Source organism: Anarhichas minor, unplaced genomic scaffold (genome assembly GCF_050575085.1).
Source record: "Anarhichas minor isolate MPS153535 unplaced genomic scaffold, ASM5057508v1 ptg000073l, whole genome shotgun sequence".
NCBI lineage: Eukaryota > Metazoa > Chordata > Actinopteri > Perciformes > Anarhichadidae > Anarhichas > Anarhichas minor.
In genome coordinates, this window is record NW_027466519.1 from 8,793,886 (window position 1) to 8,821,694 (window position 27,809).

The 27,809-nt window shown below is 40.7% G+C and overlaps 1 protein-coding gene and 1 long non-coding RNA gene across 2 annotated transcripts; both read left to right on the forward strand.

The window, feature by feature from the left end:
• Window positions 1–706: 706 nt before the first annotated feature.
• On the forward strand, window positions 707–27,058 carry chd1 (chromodomain helicase DNA binding protein 1). Its single transcript, XM_076079441.1, has 36 exons — window positions 707–1,047; window positions 2,566–2,680; window positions 3,489–3,696; window positions 4,232–4,351; window positions 4,499–4,689; window positions 6,592–6,866; window positions 7,172–7,397; window positions 8,044–8,144; window positions 8,243–8,421; window positions 8,603–8,727; window positions 8,887–9,103; window positions 9,270–9,359; window positions 9,514–9,704; window positions 11,092–11,280; window positions 14,259–14,418; window positions 15,310–15,462; window positions 15,617–15,688; window positions 15,780–15,929; window positions 18,829–18,977; window positions 19,222–19,318; window positions 19,409–19,504; window positions 19,591–19,767; window positions 19,890–20,050; window positions 20,140–20,181; window positions 20,271–20,404; window positions 21,087–21,225; window positions 21,411–21,561; window positions 21,898–22,020; window positions 22,154–22,297; window positions 22,388–22,657; window positions 22,817–22,948; window positions 23,199–23,377; window positions 24,199–24,298; window positions 24,398–24,449; window positions 24,537–24,783; window positions 25,491–27,058. Exons 2-36 carry the CDS (start codon window positions 2,628–2,630, stop codon window positions 25,771–25,773), a joined length of 5,376 nt encoding a protein of 1,791 aa, XP_075935556.1. The 5' UTR covers window positions 707–1,047; window positions 2,566–2,627; the 3' UTR covers window positions 25,774–27,058.
• On the forward strand, window positions 4,697–6,158 carry LOC142935228 (uncharacterized). The gene is made up of 2 exons (XR_012947813.1): window positions 4,697–5,476; window positions 5,572–6,158. It is a non-coding gene; the product is annotated as an uncharacterized LOC142935228 (long non-coding RNA).
• Window positions 27,059–27,809: the final 751 nt, after the last annotated feature.

Genomic DNA, 27,809 nt, shown 5'->3' on the forward strand with positions numbered 1-27,809 from the left:
AATAATATATTCATTTAACTTAATTGAATTGAACATTTCCTGGAACTCAAATTCTGCTCATGCGGTAGACCTAATGTAGGAAAATCTCTTTTAGAATCAATGTTTGATGTAGATTAATACAGATCATCTTCACCTTTAGCATATTACATTTTTTTTCACATTAAGTCTTTAAGAAAGTTATTTCCGTTGCTTTGTTTGTTCTTCACGACCTTGACAATCGGCAACATGCTCCCCCAAAACAATTGCAACATTTAAACATAGTATCTGCTGCACACCCACCTGCTTATGTCACCCAGTACATTCACCAAATGCCCTATCCTTTGACATTTATATTATGATTACTTTCCACTCTTCACTCTCATTTCCTTGCTTTAGCTTTTTTAATTCATATTTGGTCTCACTGTGACTTCATACTGAATTATTCTTCCTCGCTTTCTTCGATCTTACTTCAGTCAATTATGTTTGTTCTTCTTCCGATTCACTTGCTACAGATCTATATTTAAAATTCACTCAAATACTCAAATACACCATTCACCGCCCACCTGCCTAATGCAATACCCCCATTCGCAGCCATTTCCATTTTTGTAAACATATCAGTGAGTTGTTCCATTTGTTCTGTAGAAGTATTTCTTGTCCAGATGTTCGCTGCTGATGCATTGTAGTGAGGCGCACAGTCGTTACGTCACTGTCCGGGGTTTCCTAGTGAAGTGAACCCTACGGCGTCATGGCGGAGGCCGGTTCTCGGAAGACCCTGGATTGAAATGCCAGCTTTCTACAATCGCAGTTGACCAGCGAGCTCTAGACTTTGTTTACATCTAAATCGGGAAGGGGGACTTATTCGGATTTTGGAAGGAGAGTAAAAACCAACACTGCACCAGTTCTTCCGAACTGAATCGTTCGGGGCTGATCTCCCTGACTGGGAGATAGCTAGCTAGCGTAAGGTAGCGTTAGCTATCGCAGCTGCTAGCTCGCCTGTTAAATAAGAGAATAAAGGATCTCTGAAGCGGAAAGGTGGATTTAAACAACAATTCCATTGGAGTTTGCCAGGTAACCGTAAATAACATCTGGCAACATACCGCGTGGAGTTACTTATCCCCTAGTTCAGTGAGAAAGTAAGCTAACGTTGCATGTTGATGTGGTAAAAGCCGCGAGAAGTGAGCGGCGAATGAAAACAAGATGGAAGAGGGTGAAGTTAGGTTAGCTAATTTGGTTTTGTGGGTTTAATAATGAATACTAAATAAGTTCAGTACTCAAATGTAGTCTACTACTTGCACAGACATTTGCATAGTTAAATATATTCTACTGTTAAACACCGGGTATCGACTATAACCGGAAAGTGAGCATTCCAGCGGGTCCCTTCTAAGATGAACTAGCGCAAAGTTTTGTCATTTTGTTAGCTTCCGTGCTAGCCTCGTGCTTCATAACGTTAGCTAACGCTACTTTCCTTGGCAACCTTAGTAAACTCTGGACTACCATCCCTCTCACTTAATGTTTATCGAACCCGCGTTAAATAAAAGAGAGTGCACGCCATTTAACGTTCGACCCGCATGGTTGCGGCACATGTTATGGAATTATAACGCCAACTGTTGCTTTAGTGTTTTACAAGTGTTATTATTGTGTAACGCAGAAAATCATCATACTAACGTTAGCACAACACATACGAGCTAACGTTAGCAAACAGTAATTAGTTAACGTTATTCATTATCATGTAGCAATAAAGTGGCCGTTATTAATCAAACCGATGGTAGCAATACGATAATGTCGCTATTTGTTGCGATATATTGCTTTCCTTTGGAATTCAGAGATAAAATAGTGTCTGGCGCGTTGGCAGTGGCTGCATACATTACTGCCAACGTACCCCGCCAATAGCTAATATTGGCGTCATTAGCCGGTATTAGCTAGTTAGCTACACGCTAAATTGTAGCCACACTAAGACTTGATGACACAAAGGTTGTCATAAGTCCGTTTAGTATGCGATATTTTTGGGCTTGTCTCAGGTTAATGTCGTTATTTAGTGTTTAGAGTGCCCATGGAGCTTCGTGTGGATGTGAAAACACGTTGCTGCTGCGCAGGCCTGATAGGCCTCTGCGGTGAGGAAAACCAATACAGCTAACGTTAAATTAACAGTTAGCTAACGTTACATGGAACTGCAGCCGTTCGCACAGCCTCTGGTTTTAACTTTATTCATAAGTCAAAATAAAAATACGTGTTTTTGTGAGCTACGGAGATAGTTACCGTCTCTCAGCGCTAAAACGGACACCCTAAACTACTTCTCACAAATAGTTTCACAAAATATCTTGTGGTTAAGTGTATTGACAGCTCTACTAGGAAGGGGCAATAGTTGGTCAGAGATGGTATACTGAGCCGTAAATGCATTTGACTGTGTAAGCGTAGATGATTAGCTCCTGCAGTGTGTTATCAACAAGCACCCTGACGGATTCTCAGATTCTCTTCCTACATACTGCGGGGAAAGCATAATGTTACTGAAATTAGTCAGCTTTGATGAAGTCATGGCCTTTCCCAGACAGTATATCTAACGTCTTTAATGTGTATCTTGTCATACAGGTTAACCACGTGGACGATAATACTACAGGTTGTCAGGGGGAGTCTATATATTGGACTTCAACATGGCTGGTCGCAGTGAGGATGAAAGTGTAAGCAACAGCAGTGGAGAATCAAGGTAAATGAACTGATCAGATTTCACAAAAGGACATCAGAGTAGTTTGATGATGGTGATACAATCTTTTGTTTTTTAGAGAAGTCCAGTCTCAGATGACACAGCTGATAATATATTGATTATATTAACTGTGTATCAGACCCTTTTTGTACACATTAGACTGGATAAGAATACTTTCATACCACTTGTCTCCCATTTCTGTGTTTGGGACACTGCCATCTTCAGTTTATTTCCATTGAAATGTGTCTTTTATAAAGTTATAGACTGAGTCTAATGGAATGCCACTGTTGTTAACAGTATTGTTGTTTTGAACAAGTCTGTTGTTTACACCACACAGCAGTATATATACTGCAATGAGGCAGAATTTAACTATTTTTGAATGTTGTGATGGCAACTTAACTGAACTTAATGATTGAAAATATGCACTTTCACACACACACACACACACACACACACACACACACACACACACACACACACACACAAACATATACAGACACAGACATCCCTGCTTCTGTGGTGGCACTCCAGTTGCATTAACACATTAAATTAATGATGGAGCGCCTGTCATTGTCAAAATACATAAGCTACAAGCGTGCACCATTTATCAGTGCCAGAATAGATGTCAATAAAGTTTAATAAATGCCAAACGGGTTTAGAAAAGTTTTTTTTTTGTACCAAGTGTTATATCGACACCGGTCTTAAAACATTTCAGTCCAGTATGACAAACTGATTTGTTTTGTGAATGATTCATATATTAATTACTAATACACACATATGTCTCTTAATTATTTCTCTTTAAATGTGACAGTAATTCTGATGATGAATCCGGTTCTGGATCGGGCTCAGCTTCAGGCTCCGCCTCAGGCTCCAGTTCCAGCTCCTCCAGCAGCAGCAGCCAATCAGGGAGCAGTGACTCAGGTAGTGGCTCAGACTCTGGCAGCCGGTCAGATTCTGACACAGAGAAATCCAAGGAGAAGATGGAACCGCCAAATAAGTCAAACATTGATGGAGCTGAGGTAAAGAAATTAGCAAAACATGGACTCCTATTTGTTACTAAAACTGGACATGTGGAGAAAATGAGATGAGTCGATCATTACATCTTAACTGTGAAGTTGCTGTTATATAACCATCATCGAAGTGTTAAACTCTGTGTGGAACGTTTTGTTAAAATGGACATAGCATTTTCTTGCATCTCTATGGCAACATTACGTCTAATGTGGGGAATAGCTGAAAACATGCAGAGTTGCAATACTCAAGAGTTCAGATGGTTTTGACCTTCGACCTAAACTCCGCAATACTGTCGTAAAGAAGCTCCGCTGTTTCCGGCATTGCTTTTTTGCATGGAACCAAGCAGTGGTGAGGCGAAATAGCGCCGCAACAGTCCCGCCTGTGTGAAAGGGGCTCTAGTCACATGACACATTTTCAGAGCATCATCAGTGGCACACAGTTCCTTTTTGGGTGTTTGACACAGTGCTTGACTCTTGTCAAGTGAAAGCTTGTTAACCTGTTCACACATTTTTGGTAACTTTCCACTAAACTCATTGATTGCAGTTCTGGAAGTCCAACCCAAGTATCCTAGCAGTGCAAAGATCTGCTATGCTCAGAAAGCAGCAGCTTCAGCAACAGCAGCAGCAGAAGAGACAAAGCTCCTCAAATAGTGGATCTGATGAGGTTTGTTTGAATTGATCCCCAATCCACTTTCTCTGTGCTGCTTGACCTTTTTGAGGTATCATCTCTTTACTTAGCTGGAATTTCTGTAATTGGAGGGGCACAATACATTTACATGAACTTTCTGTCTTTGATGATAATCTCTTTTAGGACTCGTCAAGTAGCGATGGATCTGACTCATCAAGTGTATCCAAAAGGAGAAGAAATTCAGCCTCCTCTGGATCGGGCTCTGGATCAGGGAGTGGTTCTGGATCAGACTCATCAGCGGAGGACAACAGTGACGAAACGGCATCAGACTATGAGCCTAGTCACAAAATCAAAAGCAGAAAGCCTCCAACAAAGTAAGTGGACAGTTGCTCTTTAATGGCTTTCTGGTAGGGTTGTAACACTATACTGGTATTAGAATTGGTGATTATAGTACTTTGTACATTTGCTTATTTAGTGTTTTATTTTACATTCTATAGTGCTGCTGACATGTAAACTAACATGCTTCAGTTATATAACATGCTCTGTTTTCAGTCCTTTAAAGGAACAGTGTGTAATATTTAGGGGGATTTATTGGCAGTATTGGAATATTATATTCATAGCTATATTTTCAGTTATGTATAAGGACCTGAATAATTGTGTTTTCATTAGCTTCGAAAAGGCCATTTATATCTACATAGGGAGCGGGTCCTCATCTGCCTTCTTGCACCGCCATGTTTCTACAGCAGCCCAGAACGGACAAACCACACGATAGCTCTTTGTGAGAGCATTTTTGCGTATTTCCGAATCAAACGGGCTCCAGTGCTAAATTATTAAAGACCGGAGTATTGATATGCCCCGACGATAGTGGTGCTTTTTAAAGTTTTTTTTAAGTTGAAATGTTTTGGTGTAATTGATTATCACGCTGAAGCACACATCTCCTCTGCTCTCTCTGTCTGGGCTGAGCTCCTCCAACCAACCCACACACACACACACACACACACACACACACACACACACACACACACACACACACACACACACACACACACACACACACAAGTCAGACAGGCTGCGGTGGAGACACTGAAGACACCAGGTGAAGTAAAGATTACTCGAGTTGATGAGAACTTTGCTCTTTACTGTTCGTGCAATAAAACATTTGTGAGTAAAAAGTCAATACTTTATCAATACATCTGTTTAACAAACTTGAACATGTAAACAAAAGTGAAACCTAATTTAATTTGCTTTGTCTACAGTCTCATCCACCGATGCTATGTTTACACAAGCACAGACGCTCGCTCGGCCAAAAGCATTCTTTTTTTCTTTTTCTTTTTCTTTTTAACAAACAAGCTAAAACAGAATCTGTCTGTGTGTAGTCTAACTGTTTAGCTCAGTTTGTTTTTGTAAACGTCTTTGCTGTCTGAGACAAAGCAGCCACGAGGACATTCTTTATAAACTTCACTCAGGAATGTTAGTTATTTTATTGACATTTTAGATTTGTTTCTAGGGAGTTATTAATAGTGACTTTGCTGTTGTGAACATTACTATTGCTGCTATAGAAACAATATTTAGTTATGTTTAAAATAGAAATACACAAATTCTGTTCTGAATTTATTTGTTTAAAAAAATTATACACATGGTCATGAGTATCAATAAGAGTTGCTACTGGTAGTAATAAAATCCTAAAGATACCTTAATTCTCGGACACACTTGGAAAGAAAGTGGTGAGCGGAGGTGTATTTAGTTGGTTGCAATCTGCAACGCACCACTTGATGCCACTAAATCTTACACACTGTTTTAAGAAGAATCATTGTAACTGAAAATAAAAATGATGATAACAATACCATGAAACCGTGATATTGTCTGTAATGGTTAATTGTACTGTGAAAATCTCATCCAGTTAAAACCCGACTGCCTGCTACACTTTACATTACAGTCATTTAGCAGACGCTTTTATCCAAAGCGACTTACAATTCAGATCATATCACATTCATACACTGTAGGCACAGCTACGGGAGCAATTTTGGGGTTAAGTGTCTTTCTCAAGGACACATCGACATGCGACTAGCGGAGCTGGGGATCGAACCACCGATCCTCTGATTGAAGGATGGCCCTGCTCTCACAGGCTTACATTATTCTCTTAACTATTTCTCATTGTAGTGGTCACTCACCTCAGCCATTTAGGTATTGATCATAGGACCGTTTAAAGGAATACAAAGAGTGGTGTGAGTTTAACTCTGGCCATGTATTTTTTGTCATCTCTTGTCATGTCTCAGAATGAATTATCGGAATGGAAAGAAAAGCAGCAACCAGAAGAAGAAATCCCAGAAGCATTCTTCCTCTGAGGACGACGATGATAACTACAAGAAGGGGGCGTCTGCAGGGCAACGGCGGCAGGCCACAGTCAACATCAGCTACAAGGAGGACGAGGAGCTGAAGACCGATTCAGACGACCTGGTGGAAGTTCTGGGTGAAGATGTCCCGCAACCTGAGGAAGACGAGTTTGAAACACTGGAGAAAGTGATGGAAGGCAGGATAGGAAGGAAAAGAGGTAAAGAGCACTGTGCTAAGATTAATGATTTAACTATAGCTCTTGACAGGTGTTTAGCCAGGTATGGAATTTCAGGATTGTCATCACATTTTAAGAGTTGTATGGAGAATGAGGGAATTTGGGCATTTTTTTAGAGGAAGTTAGGAGATGCCAAGAAGTCAGTTTAGAAATCCAGTGTGATGAAACAGCTTGAACTTCCTGTTGCTCTGTTAAAAAAAAAAAGAAGAAAAAAAGGGTTCGATCCAGTTGTAAGAATGATTATAGAAATATGTTTCACAGTATTCCTTGTTCTCTTTTCCTAACAGCAACAGGAAGTGTAACCACTGTATACGCTGTAGAAGCAGACGGGGAGCCCAATGCCAACTTCAATAGCATCAAAGAGCCTGGTGAGATCCAGTATTTGATAAAGTGGAAGAACTGGGCCCATATCCACAACACTTGGGAGACAGAGGAGACACTCAAGTTACAGAACGTCAAAGGCATGAAGAAACTGGACAATTTCAAGAAGAAGGACCAGGAGAAAAAGAGATGGTGAGAGCTTGTTTATTTAATAAACCAAGAGCATCACACTTTATGAGTAATCTTAAGTCTCAGTGTCCCCCCTGGTCAATACAATGACCATACCCTTGCTAAACCCATACCTAAACTTAACCATTTTCATTCTAATGCCCAAACCAAATGTCACCATCTCTAGCTTTGTCCTATCGAGCTGTTCTTGACAGGTTTTGTTCATTTAAACCTAAAACAATTGTTAATGCAATGTCTCAAAACATACATACGTACATAAAAAAAAACAACATTTTTTCCAGTTGAACCTGTGTTCAGTGTGACTGAGAGTGTAATCTACTGATATAACTGTAATGCCACAAGACCTCATGCAACCATCTGCTCCAGATGACTGATGACAGTTTTGGCCATCTCCATTGGTTAACATTTTAATCACGTTTGTCTCCTGAGCAATTCAAAAAACGGACGCCTCATTTATTTAAATGGGATATTGTTGATATAGAAATTTTTTTGGTGCAGCGCTGTCGGCATCTACATTTTCCTAGTCTCTTTGTGGGATTCAAACCGTCATCTTCTGGTAACAAGCGAGTAAATTTTTGCTGATGAAAATGATTTTTATTTAGCACCCTCTGAAAAAATTGTTTTCTAATGCATTTTGTCCTCTCCCCAGGTTAAAGGCGGCTTCACCAGAGGATATAGAGTATTTCAATTGTCAGGAAGAATTGATGGATGACCTTCACTCTCAGTACCAGCTTGTAGAACGAATCATAGGTGCACATTCTACCTCACTTTGAAGCATTTTTCTCTGAATACATTTAATGCCATTGGATTTGTGCAACTAAATAAGTCCCTGAATTCCTTTTGAGCAGGACATTCAAACCAGAAGTCAGCGGCTGGTTACCCAGACTACCTATGCAAGTGGCAGGGTTTATCATACTCCGAGTGTAGCTGGGAAGACGGCGCTCTGATCGGCAGAAAGTTCCAGAAATGCATTGACGACTACATGAGCAGAAACCAGTCCAAGAGCATTCCATCCAGAGACTGCAAGGTAATGCACTGCCAAGTCTCCTTTGGCACTATGTTGGTAATGTATTACATCTTGAGTGAGCGATTTGAATTTAGTTTAGCTTGGTGTGACATCTTCTGGGTCCGTTTCCAGTCTGAAATAAACTGAACTTTGACTTTTGACTGAAACACTGACTACCACCAACTGTTGTTCTTTCCTGTAGGTGCTCAAACAGAGACCCAGGTTTATGCCCATGAAGAAGCAGCCAAGTTATATAGGAGGTGATGGACTGGAGCTCCGAGACTACCAGTTGGACAGCTTGAACTGGATGGCTCACTCCTGGTGCAAGTACGATTTAAGAAATCCTTAATTCTCAATTTGCATCATCTGAATGTCCATTCTGTAATACAACCCGCGGTCATATGCTGGAAGCACCATCTGTTGGCAGTGAGTAGCAGGTCCACAATCTGAGCTTATGGTGTTTCTCTGCTCTATCTTCATTCATAGAGGCAACAGTTGCATCCTTGCTGATGAGATGGGTTTAGGGAAGACCATCCAGACAATCTCCTTCCTCAACTACCTGTTAAATGATCACCAACTGTATGGACCCTTCTTGCTGGTTGTGCCTCTCTCTACACTTACCTCCTGGCAGAGAGAAATCCAGCTCTGGTCCCCTCAGATGAATGCTGTGGTCTATCTGGGAGACATCAGCAGCAGGAATATGGTACGATGCTTCAAACACCTGTTACACAAACACAAGGTTTTCAACTCTATTGATACAATTTCCTTGTCCCCTTCTCAGGAATTGAAGGTTAAAATGAATGGATACTAGTAGCAAAAGCGTCAGTTTGTTAATGTTTTTCTTGTTTCCTTGTGTTTTCATTTAATAGATCAGGACACATGAGTGGATCCACGTCCATAGCAAGAGACTCAAATTTAACATCCTTCTCACAACATATGAGATTCTTCTCAAAGACAAGGTCAGCAGCTGCTTCACTTAATCATGGAATATGTGCTTGCTGTTGTTTATCACTTAATTGCCTTTATTTATGACACATGAAATGGTAAAGTGAAATGGTAAAGTGCAGTATGATATTAATATATGTAAAACTTGTAACATTTGTGCTTCTCCAGTCATTTTTGGGCAACGTTAACTGGGCCGTCATTGGTGTGGATGAGGCGCACCGACTGAAGAATGATGACTCCCTCCTCTACAAGACCATGATGGACTTCAAGTCCAATCACAGGCTTCTGATCACAGGAACGCCACTGCAGAACTCCCTGAAAGAGCTCTGGTCCCTGCTGCACTTCATTATGCCCGAGAAGTAGGCCATATCAATTGTTATGCTGAGATACTAACTTAAAATCAACCCAGTTTTAGAATCAGGTACTTTTCTCAATTTCGTTTTCCACTGCAGATAGCACCATGTAGGCGGATTGTGCGCTGATTGTTATAGCGATGCTGCGTCAAACGCCACACAAACATTGTGTTCTCTTGCTGGATCCTTTCAATGGCTACAGAGAAACGTCTACTAAGTCATTTGATCACGGCTCAATTTTGCAGGCTGCCTTTTTTTTCTTTCTTTTTTTATCCTGGTGGAGTGACTATAAAGAGAGAGAATTGAAGTGTAGATGTGACACAAACACTTGATTTGATCATGAATCCAGTATATGACACTTTATGAATTACACTGCAGTCTGGACTCTCTACAAACAGTAACAAACAGAGTGACTGCTGACTCACATGAACGGGTCCAATGTGGAATGAATGCGCATCTGCAGGTCTGTGTAATTTAGCCTACGTCTCCTGTATGGAATGTCTCATTTGGTCATGGTCTCACTCACTCTTCCCCTACTCATAGAACCGAACATCTGGTAACTACAAATTTATTTTTGTGCAATTTTTTTCTTTTGCAAGATGTTACCCGTGGAAACAACTTCAGCAATATCTGCTGCTTACATTCATAACGCAGCTTCGCTCGCTCAACAGAGCAGCTTTGACTGTGAGGAGCACAGAAGCCTTCAGCGATGTTGATAGGCTGTTACTCGTGACGTGTAGCCATTCAGATAATGCCGTGGGCGGGGTTTTGAGTGAGACCAGAGTGGTGACTGCTTCAGAGCCAAAGTAATGCATTTTATAATTCATTTATTTGATCGGCAATCAGATTTAAAAGAAAAGGTGAAAATGCTGAACATCGAAGCCGATTATCAGTCAGTCCTTGTCGCAGTACTCCTTGATACCACTGTCAGCTGCAAAAGAGCACACTCACTACAGCAAACAGTGATGTGCACTAGAAGACGTCTGTGGAATTCTTTCCAGCTTGTTTTAGAAGAACTCCATTGATTTAATACACCATGGGTGTGTTTACAGGTCTTGGGGAGTACTGCTGCATATTTTTTTTTAAAGTTCTATATCGCCCTTTGTGGGCGATATAGAACAAAGGGAGCTGTGTCAAGTCCGATGAATGAAGTGTTGTCAGTTGAGTCAACGTCAGTTGGGGCTGAAACGGTCCTGATGTACAGTATAGGTGGTATATAGCAATACATCATGAAACACTTTATGAAACAAACAAGCCAATGAGACACTTAATCAGTTTGGCGCATTTTGTTTTAAGGAGGACTCAATGAAGAATTTAATTCTGTATCTTGTACCATGAGATGACTGTATTGCCACACCACCACTGATGTGTGTTGTATGTCTTGTTTCTCAAGGTTTCACTCTTGGGAGCTGTTCGAGGAGGCGCATGGTAAAGGCAGGGACTCGGGCTACACCAGTTTGCACAAAGAGCTCGAACCTTTTTTACTGCGCCGAGTCAAGAAGGATGTGGAGAAATCTCTTCCTGCCAAAGTGGAGCAGATCCTCAGAGTGGAGATGAGCGCTATCCAGAAACAGTATTACAAGTAAGAGCTGGACACGTCCCTGTTAATACAAAAACATTTAGATATGACATCTGCTTCAGTTCAGTTGATCTGTGTTCAGCTCTTGCTTGAGTGATACACAGAAGAGTTTGTCATTATGGGTTATGATTTCTAGTTAATCTAATTTTGCTGCGAGATAGAGATGCACCATTTGCAGTTTTCTTGGCCGATTCCGATTGTACTTTGTGATTCATCTACAATGGTTATTTGCATAAAACAATAAATCTTGGTTGATATATATATATATATATATATATATGTATATGTATATGTATATGTATATGTATATATATGTATATGTATATATATATATATATATATATATATGTATATATATATATATATATGTATATATATATATATATATATATATATATATATATGTATATATATATATGTATATATGTATGCATGCATACATATATATATGTATATATATATATGTATATATGTATGCATGCATACATATATATATGTATATATATATATGTATATATGTATGCATGCATACATATATATATGCATATATGTATATGTATGCATATATATGTATGCATGCATATATATATATATGCATGCATATATATATATATGCATATATATGTATGCATGCATATATATATATATGCATATATATGTATGCATATATATATGCATATATATATGTATATGTATGCATATATATATGTATATGTATGCATATATATATGTATATGTATGCATATATATATGTATATGTATGCATATATATATATGCATATGTATGCATATGTATGCATATGTATATGTATGCATATATATATATATATATATGTATGCATATGTATATGTATGCGTAAGTATGCATGTGTGTATATGTATGTATGCATGTGTGTATATGTATGCGTGTGTATATGTATATGTATGTATATGTATGCGTATGTATGCATGTGTGTATATGTATGCGTATGTATGCATGTGTGTATATGTATGCGTATGTATGCATGTGTGTATATGTATGCGTATGTATGCATGTGTGTATATGTATGCGTATGTATATGTATGTATTTATGTATATGTACAGTGGGGAAAAAAGTATTTAGTCAGCCACCAATTGTGCAAGTTCTCCCACTTAAAAAGATGAGAGATGCCTGTAATTTTCATCATAGGTACACTTCAACTATGAGAGACAGAATGGGGGGAAAGAATCCAGGAAATCACATTGTAGGATTTTAATGAATTAATTGGTAAATTCCTCGGTAAAATAAGTATTTGGTCACCTACAAACAAGCAAGATTTCTGGCTCTCACAGACCTGTAACTTCTTCTTTAAGAGGCTCCTCTGTCCTCCACTCGTTACCTGTATTAATGGCACCTGTTTGAACTCGTTATCAGTATAAAAGACACCTGTCCACAACCTCAAACAGTCACACTCCAAACTCCACTATGGCCAAGACCAAAGAGCTGTCAAAGGACATCAGAAACAAAATTGTAGACCTGCACCAGGCTGGGAAGACTGAATCTGCAATATGTAAGCAGCTTGGTGTGAAGAAATCAACTGTGGGAGCAATTATTAGAAAATGGAAGACATACAAGACCACTGATAGTCTCCCTCGATCTGGGGCTCCACGCAAGATCTCACCCCGTGGGGTCAAAATGATCACAAGAACGGTGAACAAAAATCCCAGAACCACACGGGGGGGACCTAGTGAATGACCTGCAGAGAGCTGGGACCAAAGTAACAAAGGCTACCATCAGTAACACACTACGCCGCCAGGGACTCAAATCCTGCAGTGCCAGATGTGTCCACCTGCTTAAGCCAGTACATGTCCAGGCCCGTCTGAAGTTTGCTAGAGAGCATTTGGATGATCCAGAAGAGGATTGGGAGAATGTCATATGGTCAGATGAAACCAAAATAGAACTTTTTGGTAAAAACTCAACTCGTCGTGTTTGGAGGAGAAAGAATGCCGAGTTGCATCCAAAGAACACCATACCTACTGTGAAGCATGGGGGTGGAAACATCATGCTTTGGGGCTGTTTTTCTGCAAGGGGACCAGGACGACTGATCCGTGTAAAGGAAAGAATGAATGGGGCCATGTATCGTGAGATTTTGAGTGGAAACCTCCTTCCATCAGCAAGGGCATTGAAGATGAAACGTGGCTGGATCTTTCAGCATGACAATGATCCCAAACACACCGCCCGGGCAACGAAGGAGTGGCTTCGTAAGAAGCATTTCAAGGTCCTGGAGTGGCCTAGCCAGTCTCCAGATCTCAACCCCATAGAAAATCTGTGGAGGGAGTTGAAAGTCCGTGTTGCCCAGCGACAGCCCCAAAACATCACTGCTCTAGAGGAGATCTGCATGGAGGAATGGGCCAAAATACCAGCAACAGTGTGTGAAAAGCTTGTGAAGACTTACAGAAAACGTTTGACCTCTGTCATTGCCAACAAAGGGTATATAACAAAGTATTGAGATGAACTTTTGTTATTGACCAAATACTTATTTTCCACCATAATTTGCAAATAAATTATTAAAAAATCAGACAGTGATTTTCTGGATTTTTTTTTTTTCTCATTTTGTCTCTCATAGTTGAGGTATACCTATGATGAAAATTACAGGCCTCTCATCTTTTTAAGTGGGAGAACTTGCACAATTGGTGGCTGACTAAATACTTTTTTTCCCCACTGTATGTATATATATATATATGTATGCATATATATCGCATGGCGATGAATAACAATATAATAACTCTCTAATGATGTTAGTTGTTCCTCCACGGCTTATTCTGAACTTGCAATTGCTAGAAATTGCAAGCTTCATGTCTTCATCACTCACGCTGAAGAACTTCTACACCGACGACATATTTTCTGTCGGTAAAACTAACGTGTGTATATGTGAAGTATTAGGGTTAGGCTTTGATTGGCTGCGGATCAATCAACTATAATTTATACTATAGTGATGTATGTTTATGTGTTTGTGATCAGATGGATCCTGACCAGGAACTATAAGGCTCTGAGCAAAGGCAAAGGCAGCACGTCAGGCTTCCTGAACATCATGATGGAGCTGAAGAAGTGTTGTAACCACTGTTACCTGATTAAGCCCCCAGATGACATTGAGTTCTTTAGCAGAGCTGAAGCCTTACAGGTCTGTTTAATTTACTTTATTTTGTTGTAACATCAGGGTTTCTGTTAGTTCTGCCGCAGTAAATATTTGTAAGGAATTAGGGTTATCTAAATCAAATCTGAATAGTGTTTTCACATGTAAACACTTAAGCCGTGGTTTTTGACAAAACCAGATAATAGGCTTGTTGGAGATGAACCTGGAAAGTGGATGAGAGCCGGCGGCAGCAGCAGGGGGCGGGACAAAAAGCTGTCGTCAAGTCTGGCACTTTCCAGCAGTCTTCAAAGAATAAACAGGACGTTACAGAAATATTAACATCCTGTAAGAGCCATCTGTAGGCTAACTAGTTTGCAGACCATGTTGGGATTTATTTAAATTTGTTTGTGAATATATATATAAATGGAGAATGTGTGTGTATTAGGCATTGTATTCTATCCTGAATTTTTATGTCTACTTTGTAAAGCACTTTTTAATTGCTTGTTTTGATAAGTGCTACAGAAATAACCCTCTTTGCTATCAACCACATAAGCTGTTTAACAGATTAAATCCTTCATTGCACAACATGAGGATAATATCCTATAATCAATCATTAAATATCACAATTACACAGAACATTTCGATTTTCTACAAAAGGTGGTGTGTAAGGTCAAAACTAAGAGCCAATCAGCTCTTTGATCAGACGTGTCACGTTCAGATTTTGTAATGATTTCCCTCAAATCCCCGTCCTCACACTCAAATAGCCCCTGCTTGCGCTTGGATTGCTCTGTTTCTGCTCAAACTGTATACTTATACCCAGATGTATTGTTGCTCTCACAGCTTTCATACCAAATGAACACAGTTGAGTGTATATTGATTTCCTAATGTTAATTGGAGAGGATGGACCAGTAATTGTTTGCCACTCTTCTCCTCCGACAGCAACTGATCCGCAGCAGTGGGAAGCTGGTTCTGTTGGACAAACTGCTGGTGCGTTTGAAGGAGCGAGGCCACAGAGTTCTCATCTTCTCCCAGATGGTACGGATGCTGGATATCCTGGCTGATTACCTGAAGAGCCGACAGTTCCTCTTTCAGGTAGTTACTCACTTTGCTCACATAACAATCTGACATGCTGTACACGCATACGCAGATATGCTCCAGAAAAGCAGACCAGCGCGGCAGAAATATGAAATGCCATCTACATATTTCTGTTGTAAATTTCTGAACGTTATGTTTTAAATTTGTGTAGCGATTAGATGGCTCCATCAAAGGTGAGATGAGGAAGCAGGCGTTGGATCATTTTAATGCTGAGGGCTCAGAGGTAAGTTCTATGCACTGTATGCAGTAAATGTGCTTTATTTGAATACACCAGGACTGTATCATGTATGATGAACCTCCAATTGTTTGCCCAGGATTTTTGCTTCTTGTTATCAACACGTGCTGGTGGTCTGGGTATCAATCTGGCATCAGCTGACACAGTAGTCATCTTTGACTCGGACTGGAACCCCCAGAATGATCTCCAGGCCCAGGCCAGGGCCCACAGGATCGGACAGAAAAGACAGGTAAGTAACAGCAGCCATAAACCTCACTACATTTACGGACCATGGAGTTGGTAGTTAGTAACACCATGTTCACTGTGGCTAGCAGAAGCTGTAGCTACCTCACAATCAAAGCCTTAGACCACAGGAACACTGAAAGTGTGAAGCAGCAAAAGGAAATGTTATGTAGGCATTAGCAAAACTGCAGCTCCACTCAGCTGAGAGGTGTTGGCCGTTTTACAGTGTTTACTTAAGCAAAAATAGCAATGCCACAATTAAATAATACTCTGTTAGAAAGCCTTTAAGTCGGTTCAATTCCATTTATTTGTCCAAAAAATAAGTCCAAAAGCACACATTGGCATCAGAAGGCTTTACGTTTAACGTTTGAAGTACAGAAGTATTTGAAACAAAATGTACTAGCATAAAAAGTACTCGTTATGCAGAATGGCCAATTTGAGAGTTATACATTATTAGACATATTATACCTACTTGATGGGCATTTTCATCTATAATAATGCATCAGCTTTATGAGTGAATGTACAGTATTTCCAATGAAATGTAGTGGAGTATAAAGTAGCAATTAAAACAAGTACCCAAACTTTGTGGTACTTAGTTACTGTGAGGAACTTCAAACTGTTATGAAAGTCTCAATGTAATCCTGATGCCTACATAAGTAAACGAAGACCATCAGAGAAAAGATTGGCTATTCCTATATGGTCATTTTAATTTTTTTTATCAGTGCCACCGGGTCAGATTCGGCACGACAAAATCATACAGGTTAACCAGAAAGTCCTTCAGCTCAGACTCTAGTGCTAAGAAATGATGGATACATTAAAAGCAGCAAGAATAGCAACCTCTGAAAATGCTGAAAAATACACAAATCATGTGCAGAGCTCTGTTAAAAAAAATTGAAATACATATCAATATGTGGAAAACGGATTGCGACATGCACATGTCTAGTTTATAAAACACTGTCATATTAAGTTCTCCTGCTGGGAGCCGACGCCACGCTAAGGGAGACCCACGCTAATCGGACCCTGCGGCAGTAAATTGAGAGGTTTTCGAAAGGGACTCTGGTGCTCAGAAACACTACCGCTTTTGTCCACAAGGACTGCCAAAATCAACACTAAATGAAAGTTCCTCATTGTAGCTTTAAGTACAGTGTTTCAGTAAATATTGTAAGTATACATTACATTCCACCACTGCGATTGGCCTGTCTGGCCCTACTCGGATAATCCCTGGTATATACAGGTGCTGGTCATATAATTAGAATATCATCAAAAAGTTGATTTATTTCACTAATTCCATTCAAAAAGTGAAACTTGTCTATTATATTCATTCATTACACACAGACTGATATATTTCAAATGTTTATTTCTTTTAATTTTGATGATTATAACTGACAACTAAGGAAAATCCCAAATTCAGTATCTCAGAAAATTAGAATATTACTTAAGACCAATACAAAGAAAGGATTTTTAGAAATCTTGGCAAACTGAAAAGTATGAACATGAAAAGTATGAGCATGTACAGCACTCAATACTTAGTTGGGGCTCCTTTTGCCTGAATTACTGCAGCAATGCGGCGTGGCATGGAGTCGATCAGTCTGTGGCACTGCTCAGGTGTTATGAGAGCCCAGGTTGCTCTGATAGTGGCCTTCAGCTCTTCTGCATTGTTGGGTCTGGCATTTCGCATCATCCTCTTCACAATACCCCATAGATCGTCTATCGCCAATTAAGAACAGGGATACCATGGTCCTTAAACCAGGTACTGGTTGCTTTGGCACTGTGTGCAGGTGCCAAGTCCTGTTGGAAAATGAAATCTGCATCTCCATAAAGTTGGTCAGCAGCAGGAAGCATGAAGTGCTCTAAAACTTCCTGGTATACGGCTGCGTTGACCGTGGACCTCAGAAAACACAGTGGACCAACACCAGCAGATGACATGGCACCCCAAACCATCACTGACTGTGGAAACTTTACACTGGACCTCAAGCAACGTGGATTGTGTGTCTCTCCTCTCTTCCTCCAGACTCTGGGACCCTGATTTCCAAAGGAAATGCAAAATTTACATAACTTACATAACTTTGGACCACTCAGCAGCAGTCCAGTCCTTTTTGTCTTTAGCCCAGGTGAGACGCTTCTGACGCTGTCTGTTGTTCAAGAGTGGCTTGACACAAGGAATGCGACAGCTGAAACCCATGTCTTGCATACGTCTGTGCGTAGTGGTTCTTGAAGCACTGACTCCAGCTGCAGTCCACTCTTTCTGAATCTCCCCCACATTTTTGAATCGGTTTTGTTTCACAATCCTCTCCAGGGTGCGGTTATCCCGATTGCTTGTACACTTTTTTCTACCACATCTTTTCCTTCCCTTCGCCTCTCTATTAATGTGCTTGGACACAGAGCTCTGTGAACAGCCAGCCTCTTTTGCAATGACCTTTTGTGTCTTGCCCTCCTTGTGCAAGGTGTCAATGGTCGTCTTTTGGACAACTGTCAAGTCAGCAGTCTTCCCCATGATTGTGTAGCCTACAGAACTAGACTGAGAGACCATTTAAAGGCCTTTGCAGGTGTTTTGAGTTAATTAGCTGATTAGAGTGTGGCACCAGGTCTCTTCAATATTGAACCTTTTCACAATATTCTAATTTTCTGAGATACTGAATTTGGGATTTTCCTTAGTTGTCAGTTATAATCATCAAAATTAAAAGAAATAAACATTTGAAATATATCAGTCTGTGTGTAATGAATGAATATAATAGACAAGTTTCACTTTTTGAATGGAATTAGTGAAATAAATCAACTTTTTGATGATATTCTAATTATATGACCAGCACCTGTACATAGAGGTAGATATAAATGATCTACCTTAACCAAATTCTCTGCTACAATGTGTTTGTATTCATATTCCACCTTTGCTTGTGGACTGGCAGGTGAATATATACCGTCTGGTGACGAAGAGCTCAGTGGAGGAGGAAATCATTGAGAGGGCGAAGAAGAAAATGGTGCTGGATCACCTTGTCATCCAGAGGATGGACACTACAGGGAAAACTGTCCTCCATACCGGTGCTGCTCCCTCCAGGCAAGCAATGCATACCTCCTTCTGCTGCCTGACTGCCTTTCCTTCTTTTGCCCACATCCCTCTTGAACTCAAACTTCTGGTGCTTGTTGACAAACTTTTTATTTACAAGTCATGTCATTGAAGAGTGCAGCCTTTTTTTATCCACCCAAAAAAAATCAAGTGATTTCATCCGTAGTGTTTGTACTCCCCTCAAAAGTTACTGCTACACTTTGCTGTTTTCTGACGTGTCTTTTATGACATACAGTTCAGCACCATTCAACAAGGAGGAGCTGTCTTCCATCCTGAAGTTTGGTGCTGAGGAGCTTTTCAAAGAGCCAGAGGGTGAGGAGCAGGAGCCTCAGGTATGTAGTTATATACTGAATAATGTTTGTGTATAATCACAACTTTTCTCTGAAATATATTTGAGTGGCATGGCCTTTTCTGCTCTGTAGGAAATGGACATCGACGAGATCCTCAAAAGAGCTGAAACCAGGGAAAATGATCCTGGACCCTCCACAGTGGGAGAAGAACTGCTGTCTCAGTTCAAGGTATTAAAATAAATGTATACACATTAAGTTGTGATGTTCTGTTCTTTAGCAATTTAACATTTACAGTTGTGACTTGACCTGTGCAGGTGGCCAACTTCTCCATGATGGACGAAGAGGAAATAGACATTGACTCTGAGCGTAGTCATCGGAGTTGGGACGACATCATTCCAGAGGAACAGAGGAGGAGGATGGAGGAGGAGGAGAGACAGAAGGAGCTAGAGGAAATCTACTTGCTGCCTCGCATGAGGAATTGTGCCAAACAGGTACACAAGCAGTCCTGCTTAATATAATAACAACTTATGATAATTTGTGTGCTACTCGGTGGTATTTTGCGTTTTGGGTTCTTAATGAACTTCCAGGCAATTTTCTTGGTTTGTGTTAACAGACAAGCTTTAACGCCGGTTCGGGACGGCAGAGCAGGAACAGGAGGTACTCTGGGTCTGACAGCGACTCCCCGTCAGACCGAAAAAGGCCAAAGAAACGAGGGCGGCCTCGGACCATTCCACGAGAAAATATCAAGGGCTTCAGCGACGCTGAGATTCGGAGGTGATTATATACACTCCAGAGTTCTCAGGGTGGCTTTTAATCTACTTCTCCTCACATTTCCCTGTTTACATCTCTGTGAATTCTTACAGGTTTGTCAAGAGTTACAAAAAATTTGGAGGACCACTGGAGAGGTAAGCTGCGTCCTATTTTCTCATATTGTTTTTAACAATTAAAAAATAACATGCCAACAGTCTGCTCAACAAGTGTCTTGGTCACTCAGGTTGGATGCTATTGCTCGTGATGCGGAACTTGTGGATAAGTCTGAACATGATCTGAAACGCTTAGCAGAGACCGTTCACAATGGCTGTGTGAGAACACTACGAGAAAACCCATGTGGACCAGAGAAGACTTCAGGTAACATAGGCCCATGATAGGAAGGTTGTTTGTTTATTTTTAACATACGTAAAAGTTAAAGCCTGTCATTACTCAGTTTCTGAAAAGTGAAGTCATGTGCAAGTGCCTTACACTTGCATTCTTTCTACTGGCCATCCCTCCTTTTTGTTCACTATAAGAATTTGATTTATTTTTGAGGACATTGAAGAAATGGGGGATGTAGAGCGGGAGGAAAGACATGCAACAAAGTTCCCAAGGCCGGAATCAGTTTAGTCCATCAAGTATCGGATAATTGTGGGAAATGTTGTATTTTCTCCTAGCCCAAGGTGAACTCTTCAAATTTGCTCAATCAACAGTCCAAACCCCAAAGTCTTCAATTGACAATGATAAAAAACGGAAGGAGCTTTTTTTTAAGATATATGACTTGATTAAATACAGCTTGGAAAGACACAGTTCCTACCCTAATATAGTTTTCAATGCTTTAGGTGAATAGGAATCCATTTTATCATCTGCTGGTCACAGGCCAGGGATGCAATTTTCCAAACAGCATATAAACTGTGGTTTGCACACACATCGATAGGGCTATAGGCCATGGTTTCAATACGCATGGTACAGTGAATCATTTCTTAGACTGGTTGTCTTTCGCATGATTAAATGGCTCATAAAGTATGAACCTTTAAGAGCTCTGTTGTTTGACCACCAGGAGGCAGAAGAGGGAAGGTGAAGGGCCCTACATTCAGGATCTCTGGAGTCCAGGTGAATGCCAAGCTTGTTATCTCCCACGAGGAAGAGTTGACTCCACTCCACAAGGCCATTCCTGCTGACCCCGAGGAGAGAAAGAAGTAAGGTTCCCAATAAACTAAATGATTTCTGTTAGACGGAATTGGGCACCACAGTTTATTTTTATTGGTCGGTGTAATATCCAATAATTTAATGATGCATAGGCTGTCGTATATCAAGCGACCATGTTACTAAAAATGACCAAATATATTTGAATATCTAAATCTTAATTCTATGTGTTTTATAGGTATATGATTCCATGCCACTCAAAGGCAGCACACTTTGACATTGAGTGGGGGAAGGAGGACGACTCCAGCCTCCTCATAGGAATCTATGAGTACGGTTATGGCAGCTGGGAGATGATCAAGATGGATCCGGACCTCAATCTCACACACAAGGTGAGTTCAGGCATAAAACATATCTAATCTCCCTATGTGATCTTAGAGGGGCATGTATATTGTCTTGTTTTAAATTGTATATATACTGTGGATGACTTTCTTTGTAAGGCCTCAACTTCTTCAGTTTTATTTATTTTTTTAGTTTCGAGTCCTAAGTGTTTCCCCATATTCACCTGTTTATTTGAGCAGGCCAGCCAAATATTTGTTTATTATTTTGTATTTTTTTTTCCTTTCAAATGTCGGTACAGAAGCAAGTACAAATTATGTATGAGTGTGATGTATTTGTGTTCAGTTGTTTCTGAATACATTTTTTTAAATGTTTCCATTGTTGATCAGCTCCTACCAGACGACCCTGACAAGAAGCCACAGGCCAAACAGCTCCAGACCAGAGCAGACTACCTCATCAAGTTGCTAAGCAAGGACCTGGCCAAAAGAGAAGCACAGAAACAAGCAGGGACAGTAAGTCTCACAGTACATGTGAAATATCCTCTGCATCACAATCTAGGATGCTTTTTTCCCTTTTCAAATTGAATATGGATAGATTAAAATGTATGTCTACCAGAATCTACCATGCCTCTTTGTATGTATGTAGGCTAATTCACGGAAGAGGAAACCAAGAAGTAAAAAGAGCAAGAATCTAAAGCCTGCTAAGACAGACGAAGTGATGAAGAGCACGTCCTCAGATCCCCCATCGGACAAGAGGTCGGATGATGAGGAGGAAATTGAGGAGGAAAAGGTCAATTTTTATACCACTCACACTGCTAACTAATGAATTATTCCTGTTTTCACTTTGGAGTTGATATGTAACGCGCTTCGACCCTTTCAGGAGGTGGCACCAGTGAAGGCGCCGGGCAGACGGAGCCGAGCAGACAGGGTGGTGGTGGTGGTGAAGGAGGAGGAGGACGACGACGACGACGAAGATGAGGAGCCTGAACAGGAGGTTTCTTCATCCGGGGAGAGGGAGGTCATAGAAAAAGAGATCAAAAAAGAGAAGAAGGAGGAAAGTTGGGACATTAAAGAGACAAAGGAGCCAAAAGAGAAAAAAGAAACAAAGCCTCTGGAAGCAGTACATAAACAGGAGGAGAGCATGGAAAAGGTGAAATAATAATTCCATATGTGATACGTATCCTCTACGACTATGAACCATAGATTCATTAAAGTAATTCATAATTATGCTGAAGTCTGCCAGGGTAAATAAGTTAAGGACAAAAGACGATGGATTGGTTTGAAATTCATGCTTAATCCTTTTCATCAGATCGAAGTAAAGACTGAGGTACGAGAACGAACAAAGAAAGCCTCTGATGTGCCAGTTCATATTACAGCAAGTGGGGAGAATGTGCCAGTATCTGAGGAGTCTGAGGAACTGGACCAGAGGACCTTCAGTGTGGTATGTTTCACTGATTGCCAAATCTTTTTTGTTCAACGTTCAGTTTATGGCATATACAGCGTGAGACTCTGTGAGATTCAGTGGCACGCAGCGAGACTCAGCGGGCACGCAGCGAGACTGTTACTGGAAATACTGTTAAAACCATTACCAATACATATTGCATGTATGTAAGTGTTGTATGTTTTGACGAATGGAATAGCAGCATGATAGAAATATGAGCGATGCTCAACATGTTGCATGAACATTGCAGTGTAAAGAGAGGATGCGGCCGGTGAAAGCGGCCCTGAAGCAGCTGGACAGACCGGAGAAAGGGCTGTCGGAGCGCGAGCAGCTCGAACATACAAGACAGTGCCTCATCAAGATCGGAGACCACATCACTGAGTGTCTGAAGGAGTATTCCAATCCTGACCAGATCAAACAGTGGAGAAAGTTAGTAAACACACACACAGAGTTACGCTGACCGTCAATGGAGATTTAACATGGGTCAATGTTAGTGGTGTAACAGACTATTGTCAATCCGTGATCCATACGGATCCCTTCTCCCGGTTCAGCACACATGTGAACCGCGGATTTATTACAGTTAACTGACCATCTTTATCCACCAAAAGTCAGTAAAATATGAGTTCAGGACATCATTTATGTTTTTCTAATCGCCATTCACAATGTAATACTATCAGTGTTTAAATCATAGACTGTGTAAGAAGGTTTAAATTGACAGGAAGGGGGCAGCACCGCTAACAGCCAGCAGACCGAGGTTCCATTCATACATTCATGCATTGTGATGCGTTCAGGCTCTGTTCAGTGAAAATGAATATTAGGTGAAGGTAAATTATGACCTTATCATGATGTGTTCACATGTAATCATGTAAAATGTAGTGTTGGTGATAAACTTGAATAAATCCAGTTGTTTGAAGATGTTTTCACAACAACATATATAGATATTAGAGATGAATTATGATCTGTTTACACTACCTCAAGGCAGATTATAATACATCATTAAAATTGTAATGACAAGATTTGTTTTAATCAATAAAAATACAATATTTATTTCCTTATCGTTTGAATTGTTTTTATAAAGACAAAAACACTAGATGACTAACTGAGTCGGATCCGTGTTATAATCAAACAAAGAGTCAATCATCAATTATGATCTGTTGCACCTCTAGTCTTGTAGACTTGAATGGGTTACAAGACTTGCACCGTGGTTCATATGTTCCATATGTTAAGTGGATGGTGTTTGTCTTTCACAGAAACCTGTGGATATTTGTTTCCAAATTCACTGAGTTTGACGCCAGGAAACTACATAAACTGTATAAGCACGCAATCAAGAAACGACAAGAGAACGCCCAGGTATGTGAATGCCCTGTAGTCATTCTTACTTTGGATTACAGTGTGACATCCTTTAATGACATGTATAGAAATTCATCATGACGACGATTCTTTCTTCAGGCAATGGAGCAGAACACTAGAAGTATAACCACCCACGGCTTTAAGCATGCAGGTACATTCAGTTTCCCTCTGCTGTACATGGATGATATAAAGAGTAAGTTGACACTGTGTACTGATGATTTGTGGTTTTGGTCCTCAGATATTGAAAGGCTGAAGGACAACTCGCACCAGGACGATAGCAGCAGGGACAGCTACAGCTCCGACAGGCATCCGCCTTCAGGTCGATACCACGAGAGCAGCAGCAGTAAGGAGAGACACAGCTCGGAGTCCCACAGGAAGGCCACAGCAGGGGAATCCAGGAAAAGACCGTACTCATCCTTCAGCAACGGCAAAGACCACCGAGACCACTACAGACCAGACAGCAGGGACAGAGACAGACAGGACAGGTGAGGGACAAAATACACTTTGAATTTGTTGCATTTCTACCCTCTGATGTCAGCCTACCTAATTCCAGCCTGTTAAGACCATTCAATATACAAGATAAAAGGAGGGGGCTGATCACAGTGTTCAACACTAGAGTGGAGGAGGTCAATCTGTTTGTGAGGAAGTCTAAAGTCCCCATGTCTTGTCCCCACTTGCTGATTGAAGGTATCATGAAGCCACATTATCGGGTGCAGTTTGTAAATGGCATTCAAAATTCCTCCCGCTCAATGAGCGAGCGAGCAGGAAAGAGACCACAGTGATGGTCAAACGAGATTGTCTGTCGGTCTGTCTCTCTCTCTCTTTGTCTCTCTGTCTCTCTCTAATCATGAAACATGAGTCAATGTTCTCTCAATGAAATTGATCATACATTATAAATCGCCTACATCGCTTAAATTATTCATATCACAATTTGCAGGTTAAGTCTTTGAAGTACGACAAGCTACAAAAACAATTACATTTCATCAGAAGTTCACTCAACCAATCAGCTAGCATCTTTAATGGTCACATGGTAATTAAATGAGTCAACAAGGGCACCAAAGTATGAATTAATTTGTCTTCATATATATTTAGGTCTTATTGTCCAGCCCTAGTGCAATTCTTGTTTTTTTGTTTGCCAAGTGTCCTCTTTGCTGCTGAGTCATGCCGATGCTTTGTGTGTGTGTGTGTGCAGATACTACAATGACAGTAAGCACAGGAAGCTGGAGGAGTTCCGCCCCAGCAGAGACCACCGGCTGGACGTGAAGGACCATTCCCACTCGGAGCACCGCTCCTCCTACCGCTACCACTCAGACTGGCAGGCGGAGCAGCGGGCCTCGGCCAGCGGGCCCCGTTCCCCCCGGGACCAGCGCTCGCCCTACGACTCCCGCTCGCCCATGGGACACCGCTCGCCTTTCGACTACTCGTCGGACCACAAGAGCACACCGGAGCAGATCTGGAGCAGCCGCAAGACATAACAGGAGCTGCCCGGGTCTGCCAGTAGCAGCCATAGACTCATCAACACAGCAGATGCCTTACAGGGACTGTGGACTCGGACCAGAAGCTGTCTGAAGCGCTGTGTTCCAGTCACTTCAGCACGGCGGTCCTCTCCTCGCTTCAGCTGCAGCTCATCTCGCTAACCCGGGAGACGAACGCCAGGGAGCGGCTCAAACCAGGCAGAAGAAAATAATAATGAAAAAAAAATTCAAAGCATATTTTTGTATTAAAGAGTTTAAAGCGGCATTGCTGTGTTCAACAGCGAGCAGCAGTTTTCTGTTATTTTTATAAACTTTTTTTTTTTAACTCTGGAAACTGAATTGACCCTGAGTGCTGCCTCATATTCCCACCAACCAATGACACTGGATCCTGTAAATGACTGTTCTCTATGTGTGTCTGTCTCTCTATCATGCCTAATGTAATTATCTACCTTATTTAAGTGTTGACGCGATGAGAAGTCGATGTCACGTGAATCGCATTACAAGTTGATGTAAAGGTGTCTGGTTGAATCCAGCCCGGGCTCAGGCTCACCACCTGAAGTACCTCATTTACAGCATTTCTCATTTTCCTCAGCAGGTTTTCTATTTTCCACAAGGCGTGAATTATTTAATAACATATCCTAGCTGTAAGAAAAATAAAATCACCTGGATTGTTTTAGTTTTTTTGGAGAGCAAGGTGTATCATGTTTTTTTCCTCAAGCTACACTGTTGTACATTTTTGTAAAATAGTAAATCAGTGGTCTTTTTCCTCAGGCTTTTTGGATTTATTATGACTTTTCCCCATCAACTCAGGCTTTTTTGTCGTTCTATGAGTGAGTTCCTGTATAATAGTTATTTCATGACAATGCTTTCAGAATATTACTTTTGGTAAAGGGAAAGTTCTTTAATGATTCTCAGTTTTATCCTGTAGTGCTTAGCTCTTTTGCCTCAGTGTGTCCAAATCAGTAAGTTGGAAGGAACTGACTTTTGAAATCAGTCTGAAAAAAGACAGTTGTCTTTCACTAGAAGCACCTGTTGGATCTTAAGCTCCACTTTTTTTTTCTTGACCTTTCAGTTTTCTTTTCTACGTAGGCAATAATGTCAATGTTTCTATGCAGCCAAGTATATTTGTGGTGAACCACCCAACTGAATGAAGTCACTGTTACGGTTCACACTGTTGTACATAAATTTCCTCTATATTTCAAAATGACTTTACACTGAAAGTGCATGAGTTTTTATGAACTGTTTTATATAGTTGTTTATGAAGCCATTAAAATCAATCACTGTACTCACTCGTACCAACTCTCTTAAACACGGTGTCGACTGCTTGCTTCTGCCCGATTGAACACATGGGAGGTTGATTTTGTTCCACTGAACAAGCGAAGGCCGAGCTGACAATCACTGCAAATAACAGTTAGATTTTGACTGGCGATGTGTCACTATGTCGTGATGTTTGCTTGAATGAAACAGGATAGCTTTATGTGCTCTCTGCAGAATGCTGGTGGTAGTTATTTGTTGCATGTTGTGACTGTCCTCCCTCTGACCAGAGCAGCAGTGTACTGACATGTCTTCCTTTCACTGTCCACATCCGGTAGGACTGCACCTGCACTTGTGGTCTAAATTTGAAAATATGTGACAAGTTTCAGCAACGTTTATGTTTGCAAAGTTATGACGGCTGCAATATTTAGCTTTTGATTACAGGCCAACCGATAAATCACAGGTACAACTGAAGATAATTGTATGATACCTTTGAAATCTGTGTGAAAGTGACCGGAGAAAATGAGGAATAGTTTGAAGTTTCACACAGTTTTGAAAACACTAATCATTTGCAGGTGCTGCTGAAGCAACTGAGAAACACTACGATGTGCTTGAGGTCTAATTCAATCTGATTTATTGGTCTTTATAACATGAATAACGATATTAGCTTGGTTTAGGTCAAACCTTTCAGCTCATTCAAAGTTATCTGGATCAAAACTCGACTTTTCAAAGTGAACCTTGTGAATGTAGTCAAAGCGGGACTTCCTTTCCTGAGCGGCACC

Excerpts from the sequence above, each read along its gene's own strand:
- chd1 (XM_076079441.1), top strand. The coding sequence starts at position 2,628 with ATGGCTGGTCGCAGTGAGGATGAAAGTGTAAGCAACAGCAGTGGAGAA. Across the intron at positions 22,298-22,387 it reads AGGAAATTGAGGAGGAAAAG|GAGGTGGCACCAGTGAAGGC; the intron begins GTCAATTTTTAT and ends CGACCCTTTCAG. Across the intron at positions 23,378-24,198 it reads CAGATCAAACAGTGGAGAAA|AAACCTGTGGATATTTGTTT; the intron begins GTTAGTAAACAC and ends TGTCTTTCACAG.